This window comes from Uloborus diversus, chromosome 5 (assembly GCF_026930045.1).
Source record: "Uloborus diversus isolate 005 chromosome 5, Udiv.v.3.1, whole genome shotgun sequence".
Classification (NCBI taxonomy): domain Eukaryota; kingdom Metazoa; phylum Arthropoda; class Arachnida; order Araneae; family Uloboridae; genus Uloborus; species Uloborus diversus.
The window spans coordinates 115,147,246-115,169,979 of NC_072735.1; the positions used below are offsets into that span (position 1 = coordinate 115,147,246).

General features: G+C 34.4%; 1 protein-coding gene across 1 annotated transcript in view; it reads right to left on the reverse strand.

The window, feature by feature from the left end:
- Positions 1-22,734, reverse strand: part of LOC129222222 (sialin-like) — a 70,421-nt gene that overhangs the window by 30,135 nt on the left and 17,552 nt on the right. The window contains exons 2-4 of the mRNA XM_054856701.1: positions 13,545-13,726; positions 10,695-10,928; positions 2,540-2,723 (exon numbers count right to left, since the gene is read on the reverse strand). Coding sequence (XP_054712676.1) covers positions 2,540-2,723; positions 10,695-10,928; positions 13,545-13,726 — 600 coding nt within the window. The remainder of the gene's footprint in view (positions 1-2,539; positions 2,724-10,694; positions 10,929-13,544; positions 13,727-22,734) is intronic.

Here is a 22,734-nt window from a genome sequence, read left to right on the forward strand (position 1 = left end):
GTGACAGATATAACCATAGCTTCAAATAGCATGAAAATATAACGCGCAGAAATAGCTTTTAACTATTGCCTCCTCCGTCACAGCCCAGTAATTAAAATTCAAAACAACACTAGCCTCCCTTGCCATTTTCTCTTTCTTCCTTGGAATATTTTAATGGAATTAATCATTATTACGATTTTTACTTCTTTCACGTACTTCACCCCTCGAAAAAATGTCGAGGAGCATTTTCACGAATTGAAAACATTCTAAAAAACCTAGCAATATCACTGACTGCAACATACGAATGCGATAATATTTATCTGAAAAAAAGAAAACTAGCAGTGAAAGTATTAAATGAATATTCATACCACTATAAAAATAGACAAAGGAGACACATTTTCACTAGAAAGATACAAGAAAAGAAAAAGAAATGAGTCTATGGAAGGAGAAGTTAACAGTGTGGATGGTGAAATTCAAATGTGATGAAATTAATAATTCCGTCACAGCATGTATTATCTTTGAAACATATTTTCCTAAAACATCAAGATTATTTTCAAAATGTATTTAAACATTCATTTTATTTTATTTTTTACAAAAGGGTTTGTCAAGGACGACAACTGAATTATTTTAAATTATGAATTATGTTAAGATAAGCTATGACTCCCCAAGTTAATTTACATTTGAGTTAAAATTATTACATTCTTTCAAAATGTTTTCCCTGAGGATTTAAAAAAAAAAAAGCTGGGTGAGGTGAGTTACGGTATAGCTTGCTCTTATCAAGGACGAGAGAGAATTCTAGTAAGTCTAAGAATAGCGTTCACTGACAGCTTCCTTTTTTGCTGAGATATTTTTGGATGACCATGATTTTGAATTTCGTAATATTTTTCAGGAAGATTTTAAAGACATCAAAATGCTACCGGGGTTTCTTTAATTTATCCGTAATCCGATTGTTTTCTCCCCAATTTCCGACTCTAAATTGCACGCTATTTGATCACAATCATCGACAGATATGTGGTTAAAATTTTCTGCGTACTATAATGATAGCCTCTCAACTCATGTTACACTTGCGGAACGAAAATAATATTGCGTTTCAGGAAGTAGTTGAGAAGTTACTGCTTCATATAAAATAAATAATCGAATAGAAAAGTACGCTTCGTAAGAAGACTACCCCATTAAGCAACCCGTCGTCCCAAAGTTGGACCATTTAATCAGTGCTAAAACATCGCCTCTGACTCGTGTTTTTTGTAAATACATTGTAACAAAGACAGGCATTTCTTTATATCGATATTGTATCGTAGCGGAAACAACGTACATTAGCAGTTCCAAAAGTGGGCGCTGCGGCACCGCAAAATATCCATGGTATCAATATAAAAATACAACAACTGAGATAGACTAGGGTGCCGTGAAAAAATGCTAATTGTTCAGTGGGTGCAGTAAATTGAAAAAGTTTAGGAACCCCTGGTATACAGAATTATACCTCATTTTGATATCCTCAATATAATATTGCCTCCTTGAATAGCCCCCCCCCCCCCGCCCTTTAAATACCTCGTTTTTATTAGAATTAGCAAGGAATTTGGCAATAAAATTGGTCTCCAGAAAACCAAGGAAGGCACTAGAATCTTTCTAGTGGTGGTAATTTTTTTAGGCCGATTTACGCATAAAATGGAAAGCAAGGTGCTAAATATGCTTGCTATATAACGATAGATGGGATAACCTTGAGGAAATTTTCAGTTTGTGTGTTTTGAGTCTCGTGCAAAGCTGTATATATTGCGTAAGTACAATTATCGCGGAAGCTTACGTGTAATAAATTTCGTGTTTCAGAAGACATGTGTCTTCTTTTGGCTGGAATTGTTTTACAGCAAGATATTACTGTAGCAGCCGTTTGAAGAACAGTAGGAAATTCTTTGAAGATTCTTGGATGAATTGATTCCTACTTGCAACTGAAAGTTTTATGTGCAGCAGTTTATTCACAAAATGCTCAGTAGTTCACTTGATCAGATAGGATTGATATACGATTACTTCTGTGTTATTGTTTGTTCTAAAATAGAACCGTGCTTTTGTGTAAACTTTTGCCAGTAATTAAATGTAAAAGTATTTGCTATGGTGAATAGTTTTTACATTATTAAGTTTCCGTAGTTTTTCCAGCTCAGACTCTTTTTCATTGTTCTGAAGGCAATTACAATATTTTATTAAAGTTAAAACAAGTCACCTGACACATACTGCTGTGAGCAGGTAAATGGAATGCAGAAATGAGTTTTCGAGATATAATAGGAGAACAATAGGGAAATGTTGGAATTTACCTTTTTATAAATTTTTTTCCCAGTGGATCAAAAAATAAGTAAGCTTGTACAAGAAAACGAACATAAAATAGATGACAAAAACGCAAATAGAAAAAAAAAATGAAAAAAAAATGCAGTTAATACCCCTTATTTGCCCACGACAACATAAAACCATAATTTTATGACAGCAGTGTATGAGTTAGTCCTTATCCAGTCATGTAACTTCAATCGCAGTTGAAAAAGTTCCCTAATCATCCACTGCCTCTTTATGCTTAACATACCTCCAGTGTAGAAGACCGACGGCCATCCTCCCAAGAAGTGGGTTCCACATAGGGCTCCTGATACGATGACTGCCAGGAAGGATCCAACCCCATAACCGGACAAAATGAAAGACGCGTGGAAGCTGCGCTCTCGGTGAGGAATCCACCGATTCAACATGTAGAACACAATAGGAATGATTGGACCCTGTGCAAGGAAGAGAAAAGTTCACTTTCATAGTGGATTCCCATTAGAAACAATAGACAAACCCAAGCCCACTTGTAACTAGGACTCGACCGATGCATCGGCCTGACCGATGCATCGGCGCCGATGGATCAACAATTTTGCCATCGGCATCGGCGGCCGATGCTAACTTGCAGGAAACATCGGGCCCATCGGCCTTAAAAAAACATCGAAAAGCCGATAGAATTGACCGATGTTTTTGAAAAAAAAAAGGACCTTTGTTGTTTTACTTTTTAACACAAAGGAGGTTGAAGGACTTATTGTTTTCACATAAAATTGTTTATTTAAGAGCCATTGTCTGTAAGAATCAAGCAGTTTAAAGCATTTGTGATTGTTGACATTTTTAATTTTTTTTTATTTTCACATATGTTGTTCCTTATCATAAATGTAATGTAAATCCGAAATTTGAGCTTTGTCTGACTCCCCATTTTTGAGAAAATATTTTTTTTTTTTTGTTTAGGGGGCGTGGCACATTTTTGCCGGTTTTTCAAATTTGCAGATTTTAATGTGCTTGTTGCTTGAAGCGTCCTTATAATGACATGGATTTTTTAATTCCATATTACTATATGGTCTTGTTAGATACTGTTACAGCTGTCAAATCGGTGACACTACGAGGGCGACGCCCACAAACTCCGTTTAAAAATGACCGAAAATGAATTTTTTTCTATATTCAAGGCCAATTTTCTCAAAGCGCCTTCATGATGACATCAACATTTTTAGATCATTTTCTAGCCACACTTACATACATCAAAAATATGTATCAAAATCGGTGTCACTATAAGGGCGCTAGCAGATATTGGAACTTTTATTCAATAAATTTCACAAAAACACAAAATATTGAGAATCTAATTACAACTGTCGCCCTCATAGCAGATATCTGATACTACATTAGGTTGATAATCAACATGTTTGTATAACATTTGCACAAAAAAAATCGGTGTCACTCCTATTATTTTTGGAAATATAATCGTTCCAAGTTAGTACGCTATGGCGTTTTTTTTATATTTATTTATTTAATATTTTCACACCCAGATTTTTTTTTTGTACATATTTATTTTTAATTTAATACAAAGAAGTGTACCTCACAACATAAACAGTTTAGGACAGCAAGAGAGTCTTTTTCTTGAATAGAAAATGCTCGTTTTGATATAGGTACCAGGTGGATCTATTGTGCATAACATATCTAGACTATTATACCAATACTCGTCTTGTTTTTTCCGGCCAAACAAATTTATTTATTCCAATTGTTCTTGACATGTATTTGACATAAACTTGCAAATGGTCAACTTCTACTCTTTTTCTGGGATACCATGTTTTCCCATGCTTTAGTGCTACAAAATTAGCAGTTTTCAATAAGAGATGACCGTCTTTCTGAAATTGGTTCGACTTGATTCTTAATGTTTTCTTCGTTTTGGTCTACGTTATCCTCAAATTCAGTTTCAGATTCTGAATGTTCGCTTTCTTCAATGTTCTCATTTGATGTATTGCGAATGGATTCGTTTTTTTTTTTTTTTTTTTTTTTTTTGTTTCTTCCATCGAAAAAAAAAGGATAATATTTGTTTCATAGTACAATACTCTGAAGCAACGAACAGTTTTTTCCCCGTTACGAACTGCATTTCTCATCTAGTGTGCAACTTGACAGGGATGTTGTTTTTTCCCAGTATTTTCACCAATCGTAAATTGTTCTTATAAATACTCTTTCTGCTTTGAAGTAAACTTGAACTGAGCTCGTAAAGATAGGGACCATCCAATTTCATTAAATTGAACTTTTGGCAATGCAGGGGTATTTATTAGTTGAAAATTTGAAGCATTTATATAAGATGTTTGTAAGAGCTTCTCTCTATACATCTTTCGTATAAAATCCATTTTCAAGTTGAGGTCAAATGTATGTCAAGAACAATTGGAATAAATAGATTTGTTTGGCCGAAAAAACAAGATGAGTATTGGTATGATAATCTAGACATATTATGCACAATACATCTGCCTGTACCTATATCAAAACGGGCATTTTCTATTCAAGAAAAAGACGCTCTTACTGCCCAAAGCTATTTATGTTAAAAGATACACATTTTTGTTTTAAATTAAAAATAAATATGTTCAAAAAAACTATCTGGGGGTGAAAAGATTAAATAAATAAATATAAAAAAACGCCATAACGTACTAACTTCGAACGATTATATTTCCAAAAATAATAGGAGTGACACCGATTTTTTTTGTGCAAATGTTAGACAAACATGTTGGTTATCAACCTAATTTAGTATCAGATCTCTGCTATGAGGGCGACAGTTGTAGTTAGATTTTAAATATTTGTGTTTTTGTGAAATTTATCGAATAAAAGTTCAATATCTTCTGGCGCCCTTATATTGACACCGATTTTGATACATATTTTTGATGTATGTAAGTGTGGCTAGAAAATGATCTAAAAAAGTTGGTGTCATCATGAAGGCGCTTTGAGAAAATTGGCCTTGAATATAGAAAAAAATTCATTTTCGGTCATTTTTAAACGGAGTTTGTGGCCGTCGCCCTCGTTGTGACACCGATTTGACAGCTGTAATAGTATCTAAGACCATATAACAGTATAGAATTTAAAAATCCATGTCATTATAAGGACGCTTCAAGCAACAAGAACTTTAAAATCTGCAAATTTGAAAAACACGCAAAAATGTGCCACGCCCTCTAAATTAAAAAATTTAATTTCCCAAAAACGGTGAGGCAGACAAAGCTCATATTTTGCACAAACATTACATTCATGATAAGGAACAACATTTGCAAAAATAAAGAAAATTAAAAATGTCAACAATCACAACTTGCCTGATCCTTACAGACAATGGCTCTTAAACTTCAGTATGAATTTCTATTTTAGTCACCGCTGAAAGAGTTTTTAATATTGCATTCAGGTACCAAACAAGTTAATTATTGCGTTGTTTCTTGCGGCTGGATGTACGTATGTATCTCTCATAAGTCATAACTCAAAAATGGTAAGCTGTAGAAGGCTAAATTTTCTCATGTGCGGAGTGTGCGTACGTTCTAGTTGTGCATTTCTCTTTTTGTTTTCGATCGGGTGTTCTAAAAGGCATATGTACTCATTTTTTTGTGGCTATTAATTACTTATTTCAAGGCAAAACTAATATAGCGTCTCAGACTGACGATTATTTGGTGATATATTGCCGAATTGGAGACCATGGAAACAAATATGAGATGGCGAAACCGGTTTTCTTTCATTTTGTTAGATTTCCGTTGAACCGAAGGTAATTTTTAATTTTCCGATATTTGTAATATGAATCACAGTAATGTAGTCTTTTCTGTATCGCTTCTGAGGAGCTACAAGTTTGGGGCCCTATTCCTCTATCACAGAAGTTGTAAAATATTTATCATAACCGTTTTTGTAGCTCCTTCGGTGCCCCTATGGTTATGGGGCCTCTCGTGCAATTGCAAGATTTACTATATTTTAAATCCGCCACAGCACGTCAAAACAAACTCGGGTGCAAGTTTTAAAAGGGTTTTTTTGCTCAATGTTTATGATTATTTTGAACTCTATTTTTACGACTATTTTTTTTATATTTCCGAGAACTTTTGTACCCCTCCTCCCACTCCCTCAATTTCTGAAATTAAACTCTAGTTGTACTTCTGAGTTGTTTAAAACTAACACCATTCATAAAATTAGGCATTTTTTTTCAAGCTTTATCTATTGTTTAGGAAGAATTTAGAGCATTAATGTAAGAAATTGATTAAAGACTTTTGAATGGTGACATAATTCGGAAATCAAAGGGACTTTTGATTGTTTTCCTCAGAAGTGCTGAAGTAGATTCAGAAACTCTTCCGAGGCGTTGGTGGTAGCGGTTCTGTACTAAAAAAATGAGGCCGAAGTTTAATGTTGTGAGTTAATCCAAAATCAGAGGCTGACCCCTTAACCCACCCTGGTCGTTTCAAGCATTTCTTAAATATTTAGCGCTTTTTTATTTTGGTCAAGAAATGTCATTTTGCGTATTTCTTATAATTGTTTCCCCTATATTTCGTAATGCGCCATCTTTTTTGCATCATTAATAGCGATCGATTTTTTTTTTCTGTTGTAAGTAACTATTTTTATGTATTTATATAAAATCAATGAATAAGTTATTTTCATTTTCATCATATTTTTAATAATATGTTACAGAAAAGTTTCAAGGATTTTCTATTATGCAATTTTTTAAATTTCAGAAAATTATTGTTAAATTGGAAAATTCAATTTGAACTTGTTTGTAGTGTCATAAAAGATTAAACAATCAAAAAGTTCAATATTACGTGTGCAAACATTAGATCAAGTAGCATATGTATTCAGTTATTAACTTGGTGTAAATATTGAGTTTGTTTATTGTAGCTGCGTTTTAAGAACCTCGCTCTTTTCATGGCTATTTCTTTTTTCCGCAAAATTTATGTTACTGTTATAGCTTTTATGAAAAATGTAAACTTTTCTATTCATAAATTTTAAATAAATATAAAAATATTTCTATTATGATTTAATATTGTAATTTATCTGTTACCTTTTTTGTTTAATTTGATGACTAAAAAATGTCTACCTGCAATCTTTCCACTTGAATTGCGTAATTTGTTTACGATTTCATAGTTTTATTCTTAATTTGTTTTTTGAATGATTAAACAACAAAATTTAATGTTTTTAAACTATGTTTAGTGTACCTAAATCCATACATTATTATTGAAATCTTAATTATATGTTCAATTAAAAAACAAAACAATTGGTTATTAAACAGTCTCTTTGTTTTTCTTTCTTTCTTTTTTTTCTGACTGTTGTTCTTTGTTTTCCGTCATACAGCAGTCAAAAAAGGAGAAGCATAACTACACCCTATTCAGATTGTACGTAGTACGATCCAAAAATTCGGGGAACAAGCTGTATAAAACCTTATCCAGAATAGTTCACATTACCGAAGCACATCCACCTTCAAAAGGTCCCCTTGAGGGACTATGTACTTCTGCCAGTGTTCATATAACTTTTGGAAACACTTCTGGAAGCCATTTTTCGCTACCCTCTGTGATGCAGCTTTATCTTCTCCTGATGGAAGAAAGCGGCGTCCATGCAAATGTTTTTTGCTGGAAACAGGTAAAAGTCACACGGAGCTAAGTCTGAAGAAACGTTATGTTATTTGTTTGTCATATCAGAGTATTGACCAATCGAACCGTGCATCCTCAACATGAAAGTCGACTTCTTCCCCAAGATGAAGTTAAAGCAGCGGCGCAAGAGGCCATACAGAAGGTTGCGATAAATGTCTTCCTGGAGTCCTTCTAAAAACTATACGGACGTTGGCAGAAGTGCATAGTCGTTCAAGGTTACTATTTTGTAGATAGATGTACTTCGGTAATGTGAACTATTCAGGGTAAGGTTTTATACAACTTGTCCTCGAACTTTAGATCATACTACATACGTATGAGTTTTCAACTTGCTATTTTATAACGTTTTTGAGTGACGCTAGCTTACGCGCATGAAGACATCACAAGAGAATTTGCAATAATTAACTAAGGAGGCGTTCAAAATGTATATTTCAGTCATCTATATGTTCTTAGGTACATATGCATGTACAGATGTGCCGAAAAAACTTGTGAAGTTTAAATTGGGTGATCGTAAAATAGAAACTTAGGTCGAAATCTGATTTTTTTTTTTTTTTTTGTGATTACAATTCTTTATTTGTAGAAAGGAAGTAAAGTGAAATGAATCAATGATTCTTTAAATCCCTGACAATCTTATCAATTTATTTCTGTTAGATTTTTTTTTTGCCATCGGCCAACGGCATCAACCATCGGCCATCGGCAATCGGCCCCATTTGGAGGAAAACAATCGGCCATCGACCATCTTTGAACAATCGGCCAACAATCGGCATCGGCCCATCGGCCAAAAAATGCCATCGGTCGAGCTCTACTTGTAAAGGGCTTAAATAATGATCTGCGTTGAAATACAGTAGTCTAAAAATTTACGAATAGCAATAAGAATTACAGATCACATATTATTCAATTCTATACTACTATTAGGGGAATTCAAACGTTGCTATAACGTTTTAAAATCTGTTGCATAATGGTAAACATTTTATCTCTGATCGTCTTTAAACGTGTAAATTTAAAAAAAAAAAAAAGAAAAGAAAGAATAATTAATGTGAGATTTAGCAAAATTGCCTTTTTACAAGGTAAATTGATTCAAACCCTTCTCAGCTTATTTTAGCCGAAAGTATTAAATTAATAAATTTGAACAACAAATGAACATTTTATATTTTCAAAACTACCTTTAGGAAAAATTCAGTACCTTTTTCGATTAATTTCTTATGTGGTTATTATTGCCCCATTCTGGTTAAAAATGGGGTAATTATGATAATCTAATTTAAGGTTCAAAACTTTAATACACACAAAGCGATAATCAAAAGTAGAAAAAGACAGCGTAGGCTCAGTTGTAAACGGATTTGCACTTTCCACAACATTTTTTTGAAGCCTAAATCATTTTGAGTCAACATATATTAAATATGTTTTTCGAAGACTTTGCATCGTCTTATAGAATTATTTAAATATGGGTTCGATATTTTTATCTGGCAACATTTATTCATGGTCCTTGGAGCAAGACAGACGCATACAAGTTGCATATAAAACTTGTTTTAAACTTATACCCTACTTTTTTTTCTTAAAGGGAGTCAGTACCCTAAATACTTTCAAAAATTCGATTTTTTGATTTTTATATATTTTGAAACTTTATTTAAATACCTTTTTAATGATACAAACTTCTTGATCGTGCTCATATTAGAAGTAAGTCAAAATAAACTTTAAAAAAGTGTAAACCTATTTTGATGAGGTATGATTTTCCCCTTTAAATTGCAGTATCTTGAAATGGTTATTTTTGAAACTAAATGTTCCTTTTTTTCAGAAAATAAATTATGTTAGGCTTTGAAATTCTTACCACCTATTCCATACATCTAATTGCATATACTGAAGTCAATTTTTTCTCATGTTCGAAAAATATTTTTTTATAAAGCTGATTTCGTGTTGCAAAATGTCATTTTTTGAAAAAAAAAAATAGTTACTTACACATGAGAATTTTTTTAAAGAACAACTAAGCTTTCTTTCTGTAAAATTTTACATCAGTGTAGAGAAGAGTCTATTTAAGATACCGAAAAAAAATTCATAATTGTATCTTTAATAGATTTTCAGAAAAAGGTACATGAACCTGTGCAAGTTAACATTGACGGTATAGGGGGTACTTACTCCCCTCAATTAGTCTGTGGTCACTAAACCCCTACCTATCCTGTATCTTTCAGCCATAAAAGCTATTCAACGAAATAATTTTTAGAAAGAAACTCGCCCTCAATATGAACATCTCCTTAAAATGCAGCATCGATTTCAGAACTCAATAACACATTGTTATAATGAAACTTATCCGTGCAGCTTCCGTTTTGTCGGAAAAAAAATCTTCGTAGAGATGGTATTTTCTAACATAATTATGCAGATAGAATTAATACAATTCACTTTGCTATCACTTTACGTTTTTATTGTGCTCACGCGCCCATAATAAAAGCAATGCAAGCAAGTTCGTTTAGTTATTAAATTTGAAGCCAAGTGTAAACATTTACCCATATAACTAACATAATGTTGAAAAAAAAAAGGGCAGGTGCGCCCCTGCCCGTTTTTTTGGGAGGTCACCATGCTCTCCCAAAAATTTCCTTATTAGGCAAATTTTATCTGCTGACGGTTCGGCAAAATTTGGAGTTCAATTCGGAAAAATTATCATCATTTGGCGAAATTTGGAGTTCCAATCAGCAAAATTATCATCATTTGCCAAAATTTAGAGTTCCATTCAACAAATTGAGAATTTCTGCTCTACCAGCAATTCAAGTTTGGGGCGACCCTGAAGGAGGGTACGCCCATTTTTCGGGCCACTCTGTGTATTGCAATATTTTATCTACTTACCGTTCCCAATCCGACGAAAATTCTTGTGATGACGAAAGCATATGCGTTGCAAGAGGCCGCCAACGGCGACACCAAAGTGGCCAATGATGCAATCAGAGTACAGAAGCACAACATCCTCTTGCCTCCGTACAGCTCTGCCATTCGACCTCCAGGAATGAAGGACACCAGTTGTCCATAGTAGACGGCACCCAGAGCCAAACTTTCGATGTCTGCGTTCCAGTTAAACTTCGGTATCTAAAAGATACAAACTGCTGGTAAAAATTTATAATTAAGAAACATACCGACAACCGAGTTAACTTTGACGTGTTTTGGAAACGATGACACTTTGCGCTCTACTAGCCAGGGATCCATACGAATAATGTAAAAGTGAAAAGAAGTAAAAATGAGTATCTCTCGAAAGATCATCTAAAGACATATTTTTTTTTTAATCACAAAACTGCTTTGCCCTCGTCCGCCCTTTATCAAGATATTAAGTCTTAAAGTCTGCTGAAATCTTAAGAAAAGCGCCAAATTTGAAGACTTGGCGAGAAATTGATCACGCAAATTTCACCGTCTGCATCCCTCTACAAATCGTGTGAACAATGCCTCCCTTACTCCTGAAACTCGCTAAATGTGGAGATTTTTCTTCAAATTTCGGCAGACTTTAAGACGTTACATTTCGATAACGGGGACACGAGGGCAAATAATTTATGCTTCCAGAAACATGTTTTACAAATACTCTTTCGATTTCTATTTTTTAATTTTTTTTTCATAATGACACTGTCGTGTGGTTTCCTGGTAAGTTCACAAACCAGCTAATAGATGCTGCAATATTTTGACTGCACAAAAGCACTATCGCATTTATTAGCTCGTTTTTAGAACTTAAAGTGCCAAATATCTTCGTTTTCAAAAACGGGCAAAGTGGTCACACTTAATAAATTTGTCCTGGTTGAAGGTACTTTCAATTTCTTTTTTGCACTACATGAATTAATTTCTAACTTACAATAGTTGGAAAAAAATAATAAATTTAATTAAACAACGATTAACTTGTACTAAAAAAAGTTCTCTCTCTGTTTGTCGTATTTCAGTTTAATGAGAATCTCAAATGAGTCATGTCAACTGACCCTGACCCAAGTTTTCTAAACGTCTCGTGACCATCTCCGAATTTGAAGAAATTTTATAGAGATGCAGAACTAACCTATGCAAAATTTCAGCTTCAGAGATCCAAATCCTGAGTATCTAGGATATCCAAAAAAAGTGCTACAAACTGGCGAATCAACTTTATGGAACGAAAGACCATGTTCATAGTCTGAAAATTTTATCTCACTGGAAGCCTGAAATTTTAGGAGCTGAAAGTACTTTTAGCTGTTAATACGTTCTAGTATTACATTATTTGTTAGTTCTTGAATACAAAAACTGCCCCAAAATGGCGGATCAGCTTTGTGAAACGAATTGTCGAGTAAATTAGAGCCGCATCTCGTTGCAAACTGCAAAAGTGCAATGATCTACTTAAATTATTATTATTATTATTATTATTTTTTTTGGTACCAGCAACCTTTAAACAAAAGAAAGAAAATTAGTATATAGACTGTGAAGTATAATTGCTGATATAAAACCAAGAACGCCAAGCTATTATTTGTTATATTATCTACATAAAAAATAATAGACTAAAAAGTATAATTGCTAATATAAAACTATATAGGTAAAATATTTTTTGCTGTCCCAAAAAAGCACGAAGTGTTGCCAGCGCCGTAGTTGAAAAAAATATATATTTGGGGGAACGCACTTTTACTTTTTTTTTTATAGTGTGAACGGAAGATGTCATAGTTGACGATTTTTTTTCCAGACCAGTGGTGCCTTACCTACGGCCCGCGAGCCACATCCGGCCCAAGAAGCTAATCTGTGTGGCCTGTTGTCTGGTTTAAATGCTTCCAATCGAAAAGCCGGACAGATGACAATGTTACAAAATTTGGAACCAAATATTCAGTTACTGGTATCTGAAGACCAGATGTAATTAATAGAAGAAGTATTTACAACACTTATTGGTACATAACTTTCTTTCCTTTTCCCATATTTTCTCACGTTATTTAGAAAATTTTACTATGTGACAAATTTTATATGTGTTCTGGCCCGGGAAATCACTTTAATATCACATCATCATCAACAACATCAGGAAAACATCAGGGCTTTTCAAACGGACGAAGTGTGGACCGGCTATAGGCGAAAGACGACACAACAGATGGCGCAGCGGTCTGTTCTTCTCAGATCTGCCTTTCCGATGTTGGATGACAATGCGAGACCAGACTAGGCGATGGTAACGTAAAACCATATTGTAATTCTTGGTTGAGAGCTTTTGCACCATCCACCGTACAACCTGAACTCGCACCAAACGACTTCCGATTGTTTCCGGCTTGGAAGAAGAGTCTCGGCTGAAGGCGTTATGGGAGCAATGCTGAAGTCAAACAAACCGTTAAATGCTTCTTCCGTAGGCAAAGCCCTGAGTTTTTCCTAGAGGGCTTTTTGAACCTCATCTAGCGGTATGAAAAAAGACTCAATAGCCTTAATACTTATGTGGGAAAATAAAGTATGTCTTATTTTTAATACCTCATTCAATTTTTTGACTTTTATTCACAACTGTGATCAGCTAAAAGCTGAAACATTTTTTCTGACTCACTCTCGTATATCATTACAGCATTACATGCAGATACCGACAGCCCGGTTATCATACCAAGAGACTGCACTTTCTTCCTCGTTGTGGACTCATCCGTCTGTAATAGTGAATAACCGAGCTGGAGGCAGATGTCATACTGCTGAACTACAGCATTGTTTTATCTAAGCATGAAAGGCTTCTTTAAAGCAATAATTATTCACCTCTGAGCCATTCGTCTGGGGCACTTCAGTCGTATTTGGTGTAGTTTTATTGAATGCTACCTTGCGCTTGACCATAGAGACAATAGCGATGCTGAGATTCATGTTGAAAGACACAGCTAGACAACACGCAGTGAATGCCAACAGCGAAAAAATATATCTCTTTGCAATGAACCTTCTGGGACCTAGGGGAAAAAAAGCAATTAGATATTACGGAATGTTAAATTTCAGATCAATACACAGTAACCTTTTGTTTAACTCTCATTAACATGTATTATGAAGTAAGTTACTGCCCTAAGCCAGGACTAAGTTCAGAAATACATAAATTACACCGCCAGCTCAGTCATTCCATCCGAGGACTGCAGTTTCGTGCTTTTTAGCACTCATCAGCCCGGAATAGGAAGTAACTGAGCTGGAGAAAGAAACTGCAGTCCTCGGATGGAATGAATGAGCTTGGCAGTGCATTTTATGTATCTCATTAACATTGTTTTCTTATTTTTTCCCTGGGGAGCTTCCGCCTCTGAGGCACGTAACTTTTTTCTTTAAAATTTTCGGATCTTGGTTCACTGAATAATTCGTGATTTTGTTTAGCGTAATGGAAAACAGGTGAAGTACAACCAGAGTTAATATTTCATTTAAACTTTGATATTATACTCAAGACCGTCGAGAGGGGGGGGGGAGGGAGGGCAACCTTTTGCACTGCATGTAGGGAGGGGCCCGTGAGAGATTAGCCCGCGAAGCTGGCTTAAGAAATGGAAAATAATTTTTTGAGCAATCACGATTGCTTATTGTTCTCACTTGACTGTTTTGATGTTCTTTGAATTTATTTTCTCACCGCTACCCTCTGCAGCATCACCGTCGACCGGGCCCTCACGATGCTGCTCCTATAGCGAAAGCCGTCTCCAGGTTGCATCCATGTACTACACACACGCGCACACATATACACACAAACACATACACACACATATACCTACACACACATACACACACATATACCTACACACACATACACAAACACATACACACACAAATACATACAGACACCTACACATGCACACACACACAAACGCATACACACACTCATACACACAACTATTCACACACTTATGCCTGCACACAGACACAAACACACATGCCTACACACACATACACATACCCCTACACACACATACACATACCCCTACACACAACACACATACCCCCACACACAAGCACACACGCCTACATACACGCACTCGTGATTGCAAAAAAAACATAATTTGAATTCAAGATGTCAAAATTCAAATTAATTTTTTTTTTTTTAATGCAATGATTTGAGCTTAGCGTACTGATTCTAGTGTTGTTTCTAGAGTGAAAGGTTTGCTCAGTGGGAAACATTCTGAAAGAAGTAATCCCTTCAAAGTGTATCGAAAGCTCCAAAATAGTGGTCGCCGCTTATTTGTATCACGCTTGTGATGAACAGTTTTCATTCCATAAAGCAACTGATTGAAGAAAGCGGCTGATTCAATAAAGCTGGATTTTGTTCTGTTTTTGACGATTTGATTCATTGAAGCGGTTGATTCAACTAATCACTGATTTAATTAACCGACTTCCAATGTATTTCTTAAACGACAACTGTCATGTCACTGTATTAACTAGAATGCAATGATTATTCCAACTGATTAACAAGACAAATAAAACTGATTTTAAAAAAGAATTAAGAAGAATAACTCGGAAAAGCACCATTCCCTTTCAGTTGGGTATTAAGAAGGAAATCGCATTTAAAATGCAATATGTATGTCATACTTTTTTAAACATTTTTATCGCGAATGAAATAATGTACCTCTCAAAAGTGCAATCAGAGAGGGCCCACAGAACCCTTGCCTCCCCCAAATACAGGTTTGCTTCCTAAAATGAAAAATAATGTTTCAATGCAAGTTTTATTGTAAAATACATCGTTCTCTTTCTACGCTTTAAAATCTCTTTTGACTCTTAAACTTATCCTTTTGAAGGTGGTGCAAACTCCACACTTTGCACCACCTTCTCCTTCTTAAATTGATAGTCCCAACAGTTATTTTTTAATTAATTTTTTAAAATGTCCGATTTTTCAAACAAGGCGTCGGCGTGGTCCTGATGACGTCACAAATGATGCTCCTTGGCGCATCTTTCTTCCGCGTTTCCACGTTATGATAATAAAGAAGCGAATTAAAATTGCGCTCTACCCTTGCTATCAACCATATCGTTGCCAATAAACGTGAGTAATGATGCGAATTAAATATTTTGTTCTGTGAATGGCAACACTGAATGGCATTTCATCATTTGTGATGTCATCGGTAGAAACCGAAACAATGAAAGAACTCCGATTTAAGTATTTTTTTTAAAATATTAAACTTAAACAAATTATTTAAAAAATGGTATTATCCTATGTTTTTAAGCATGCTCTTTCAGAAAAAAAAAATACTTTTAACTTTTGGGAACGATCTCATTCTGCATTGACCACGCCATAGGAAATAAAAAACCGCCTAGCTCAGTTCTCTAAATCGGGGTATTGCTTTCTGTTCACGTCCCGCTCTTAAAAAAAATCGAATATACACACGCTATGGATAATAAATCATATCATTATATTTGATAGAAAACAATTACTGAGATGTTTCACGGCTTTATGAGAATCTGAAGGTCAGAATTCGTTACTTTTTTTCCCTCCTTTTACATAAGTTCTCAAGGTTGCTCAGCGATTCCTCCAGATTCCTTCAACTAACTCGTGGGGACTCAGTTAAATGGTTATGAATTTTGAACTACAGTCGACTCCCGTAACAACGCGATCCGACTTACGCGAAATGGCTATAACGCGAGTTTTTCCGGAGCAACGAATTTTAGAGCTAAAGCGAATTTTTCGCTCTCAACTCGAAAATATTTGGGAAGGAATTGTGATGCTAAGTTTCGGTTTTGTTATTGACACTAATTCGTGAATGTACTTCCACCTCTCAGCATCACTGACTGCGCAAGTTCCCACATACCGCAATATAAACATCGCATTGTTAGTGTGTATGTATCACCACTCCTCATTTTTTTTCATTTATTTACTCTAAATATGAAAGTTGATGAAATATTGTGGCACTTAGGCACGCTGTTTCTTGTAAAATTTGAAGACGGAAACAGAAACCAAAAGTTTGAGAGAATTTAAGAAAAGATAAAGGTTCTTGATAAGCTTGAATAACTAGAAAGTGGGTCGAAGGTAGCACGGTAATTAGGTAGAATGGGTGAATATTTCATACGTATAGTTGAAAGTCAAGAGAACGCAATTTGTATAAGTCCAAGGGGTCCCAGAGGGGCATTACCATAGATGTAAATGTTATAAAAGCAATTGCGAAGCTACTGTATTTAAAAATATATTAGAATGACGATCAGATTTCGCAGGATAAATCATCATCTTCAATTTTTAAGTTATAAATGTAACTTATTGTATCTACTGTATAGTACTATTGCAGTGCAGTGCTTTATTATTACTACATACTGTACGTTCCGTACTGTTTTATTTTTATATATCTCTCTCCCATTGATCATTGATTTTGTGCATCGTAACAGTATTTTATGTTGAATAATGCAACTTTTAAAAAAATACGAGAAAAATTCAGCCCTTTATGTTTGAAACGGTAATATATAGTTAACAAATGGTCAAAAACAGTTTAAAACGTGTTTGAATGCCTAAAATGATTGGGTATGTTAATAAAAAAAAAATAATATGACACAGCACTTTTCCACAACGAGAAATTTCGACTTACGCGAGGAGTCGTGGAACGCATCCCTCGCGTAAGTCGGGATTGGACTGTAAACATTATTGTTTGATTCTTCACCAACTTGAATATGCTGCCGTGTGCAGGTAAACGGCAGTATCTGCAGAAATGAGTTTTCGAGACACTTGAAGAAATGTGTGCTGGATTCAATACTAACGTTTGGAAAATGTTGGAATTAGACGTTTTTTTTTCGCGCCTTTTTTTAAACGGAAATCAAATAGGCAAGCTTGTACTATAAAGATAACGTACAATAGATAACAAATATGTAAAAAAAAAGTTGAAAAATTTGCAGTTACTGCCCTTTACCTGCACACAGCAGTTCCTTTTTTTAAGAGCATTCATTAAAGTTTCCATTAAACTTAGATCCATTTTCAAGGTTTTCTAAAAAAATTTGGAGTTTTGCAGGACACGAACTATTTAAAGCACAGTATGGATATGTTTGGGAAAACATGGGACTCGGCAAGATACCACATGCTTAGTTTTTTTGTTTGAACGTGACTTGAGGGAGACTAAAAACTGATATCATTTTTAGACTCAGAGGCCAAAAATTAGTCATAAACAAGTCAGATTTAAAGCAGTTAAATCACTGCTTCCTAGTGTTAACTACTCAGTGCTGAAATTTAAAAGCTGAAGTAAAAATGGAAAAGTTGACAAGAAACTTAAAGCTTATGTTGGGTAAAAATATATATACATGTAACAGAAATGATACATGTCTCGATAATCATATTTTTCTCCAGAAAAACTGAGCTTTACTATGGTTTCATTGCCCAAGGATAACAACCTACAAACTATAGATATTTAAAGCCATTAAAAGTAGGTTTGAAACAATTTTCCTTTCTGGCCATGGACCATTCCCACAATATCTTCACAGATTTAACCTTTCTGGAACATTACATTTTCTTCTGTCCACTAGCATCGCATTTGCATATCAGATGTAATCATAGTCTTTCACTCAATAAAAACATATTAATCGCCTTTTCAGAACATCATACTCGCATCAGACTTAACTCGATTTTCAGTCTCTTGGCTGATGAATGCTTCACGTTTCAAGGCGTTGACTAATACACATATTTTTTCTATTTTCAATAGTTAATATCGTTTAAATTTAGTTTTTTTTTCTGCACTTTAACACGGCATCTTTTGTAAAGCAACAACTCTCTAGTGTCGTTTATGTTTTATTGTAATATTGTAAAGCTTTTATGCATTGGTTTTGTCTACTTTATTACTAATCTTAATGTTAAATTACCGAAATTTTGTCAAGAGCAAATCAAAATTGTAACAGATAATTATGTAATGTTTTATGTATTTATTATGTAGTTCCTCAGAGACCCACTTGCTCAGATTTATCTGAGCATTTAAAACCGGTAAACCGAGCAATTGGTAGGTGCGGGTGGTCTCTGAGGGTGTCAAGTGCCAAGTATAGATATTTAAAGCACGTATTATAATCGATACTAAAAAAATTCCTTCGATCTCCTGATGTCAAAAAGTCGATCTTTATAGCTTTAGGCTCTTTCATCTAATACCGAAAACAAAATGCTGCTAAAAAACATGTTAATGCCCTGAGAGACCTCGTAAATCGAAGCGTGAATACGTATTTGATTTCCAGTTTTACAGCTTTATGAATGAAAAATTGAGCAAAAAAGCTTCCTGCATGCCATCCATCGGTGACTACTATTTTACAAGAATATATCGTGTTGCTGAGCTATCCACTCACTTTGACAGCAACAGGTGGAATTGCATCTGCTACGATATCCACTTTAGAAATCACTCTGCCGAAAAAAATCAAAATGAAATTCTGTCGCGGAGCGGCTACAAAGGATTAGGTCGAATTTCCTGTGGTTATCGATGACCAAGATTTATTCCAAGTTTGAATTTCCGTGAGTGCATTATTACAATGTCTTCATTTGCTGTCAAAAAAGTGGTAGTAGCGGAAGTAATTGAGGTGTATCGCAGTTGGGGAACTGATAATAGGTAGAGTATCTCTTTTTCGGGGCTATTGGTACGTGTAAAGTACATATTATTATCAAAAATTTATATTGAAGTTTTTTTTTTTTTTTTTTTTGGAATTTTAAGGGACATCTGTTTTAATGAAAAGGAACATAGTGAGTTTCGCTTTTTTTCTTCATTGAAAAGATGGGGGGGGGGGGGGGGGGGTTAACCTTTTAAAAAAACCATGACTGCAATTTGTACTCCTATCTGCAATTTAAACGTTGTTTTTATGATCTGCACTTAATAATCTACACCCTAAGGAAAACGTTTTATTTGTTGAAGAAAACAAGCAACTAAAAACCAAATTTAGAACAGTTCCTGTAACAGACACAGACATTTTGAAAGGACAAATACGCAATTATCATGGAAAAAATACTTTAGTAAAGAAAATATTTATAAATTATTGTGGTTGATTAAATCAACTCGATAAAAGCAAGATGATATTTCACCTTCTTAAAAATTAACACAGAGCTATGTAAAGTTGACTTGAGAAGTCGTCCGCGTGAGTACATACAAATACAAAAGGCAGTGATTTTGATCTGAATTATTTCAAGGCAATATTAAAAAAAGAATAAGAAAGAAAGAAAAAGGAAACGTCGAACTCGCTTATATCAAGCTCGGATAAATCCATTTTTTTTTTCGTTACGTTACATCGAAGTTTTCTCGCACGCTCTGAGTTTTTATCTCAGATAGTGTGAGAAAACTTCGATGCAACGACAAAAAAATTTCTTATGTTACTTTGATGGCTTACATGAAATAAACTCATACTTGACAAATCGAGGATTTTTTTTTTTTTTTTTTTGTAAATTCCGGGTAGAAAATATCCATTTAATACTGGAGATCTTTCCGGGGTTTTTCGACATTTAGCAGGAATGTTTCAACTTTTTAATGATTAAAAAAAAAAATCAAAAAAATGTTTTAAAATTGTTTTACAACTTAATCTGTAACGTTTGTAGTTAATGAAAAAATTAAAAGGTTTTTTCGATAATAATATCTCACGGAAAAGGTGGACGAATATAGTTAATGTTTCGCTTTGAGCGAAAATTAGATGTGGAGAAAACAACGCAATAAACATACGAAGAAGAAAGCTTATTAATGACTAGCGGCACCCGCACAGCCTTGCCCGTTTTAGTAGAGTCCCTCTTCAGTAAAGGGACTCTAATTTTAGAAAAAATAAAGAGTCATTTATAGTTTGCTTGAAAAGGTAACTTCTGTTATGCGTTCAGTAATATTGTTTTTCCAGATCCTAGGTAGAATTGAAAATTCGTCCCTTACGACTACCCGTTGCTTAGCCTCTATTTCGTCAACAACTGTATTTTTGCGTGAAAAATTAAATAAGAAATCTTGCATACATTCATGTACTCTTTTCTCTGAATTTGACGCATCACTTTCGGCTTCAAATTTTTTTGAGATCTCTGTAAGTTGTCTTCAAATGCTCACTATTCATGACGTCACATCCGCCCTATTACTTCCATGATTTTACTATCAAGGAAAGTAGCAATTTTCCTCCTGTGGCCAAAATTAGCATAACTTTTAGATTTGTGAATTTAAAAAAGTTAAATTAAATTTATTACGACAGTTCGGTTATGCGGAAAAATAATATTAATGCATTCAGTTAATAATAAATTGAATCCAAAACACGTTTCTTCAAATATCTCGAAAACTCATTTAAGCAGAAATTGCCGTTTACCTGCCCACAGCAGTACAATACTTGGTTATTAAAATATTCAATTACTAATAAATCAAGCACCAAACCGTAAACTATATAAAATTTAAACAAAAGACAAAGTGGACATTTCTTTCTGAAATTAGTTTAATGAAAAATAGTTTTATTATTTGAAAAGAAATATTAATGTTATAAATCAGAACCAGCAGTAATAATGTGATACCATACAACACATAGTCGAAGAATTTTCAAGTAAAGGTGCAATGCGACTACTATTTTACATTGAAAAGGGGGTTCGCCGTAACCCCGAAACACGTGTCTGCAGTAATTTACTAATTTTGTGCGTCAAAACATTGTTGATTGCCATTTACTTCTCCACACAAAGATATTTATTTATTTCTTAATTACGTTCATATTTTTTTTTCAATAAGTCAAAAAAGAAAAAAAAATAGCATACACCAAAACATTAAAAGCAAATTCCTTTTAGTACTCTTACATTCTGGTGTGAAAATATTATTTTTTTAGAACTTATTCGTTCACTTAATGTCAGCCTACTTTATTGTAGAAAAAAAAAAGACGTATGACAGAAATGAATAAATGGATAAACCTTGAACCTTAACTAGATGCTAGACACGTTGTACTATGCTTTATCATTTTATTTCTCGAAGCTATAACTCAAAGCATGGATACAATGTAACGAACGTTACACTTGAAAAAAGAGCAATCAAAATTTACGCCACATAATTCCGCGTTACACGAAACCTCGTTTTCAGTTGTAGCAAGAAGTTCCGTCCAGAACTAAACGAGCTTTGCTCTCCCGCACACCAGCGGTTCCCATCCTTTTCCCCCTTGTGAATCCCTTCTAGACTCCGAAAGAAGTTGGCGAACCCCTTGGGTATTGGTAATAAGTAACAAGGAAAAAAAAAAAAAAACGCGCCTACACACACACACACACACACACACACACACACACGCATAGACAATAAAATTTGGGAGATTTTTAGTTTGATGCTGCTCCGTAGTTTATAACAAGAACGAAAACAAATTTGCAAAATATAGAATTACAAATATTGCAACGAACTAAAATGATCGCTAAAAAATTAATACAAAACAAATTCGCCAAAAAATAAACAGATTGATTATTTTGTGTTGAGCTTCAATCAACTTAGAAAAAATTTTGAAAATGGGATATTTGTGGAACAAAGAGGCTCAAAAAAGTTTGACTGAAATTTTTGTAACACGAAAATTTTCTATAGTAATTAATTTTTCATACTCTCTGTTGTATTCTTGGATTGCTAGTCATTCTTTCCCTTTTTCTACAATAAAGCTCGAAGTAAATTAAAGTCAACATAGTATGAAAATCATAGTAACACACAACAGCGTGTTCTCACTTCTATGCATTTTTGACTGAACAGATGAGAAGAGCGCTAGCTCTTCGTCGGACTCAAATGGTGAAGAAACTATCCATCAAAATATTTTATACGCTCGTATATGCTCCATGTAATGTTTTTATAAAGTTTAATCAATCTTTCCGATCAAAAACTTCTGAGGAAACGAAAGCTTTCAAATTCTTTCATATGAATACATTGTATTCACAAGTAGAGCTTTTTCAGCATGGCTTTAAGCAGGACTATCATTGTCAATGGAAGTGCTAAAACCGGCTCTTTGCAATGACAGAGTACCCCCGCCCCCCAAGTTGAGTACCCCCAACTTTTTTTCCAACTACAGCACTGCCTAAATGCGTATCACTTTCCGTTTAAAACAT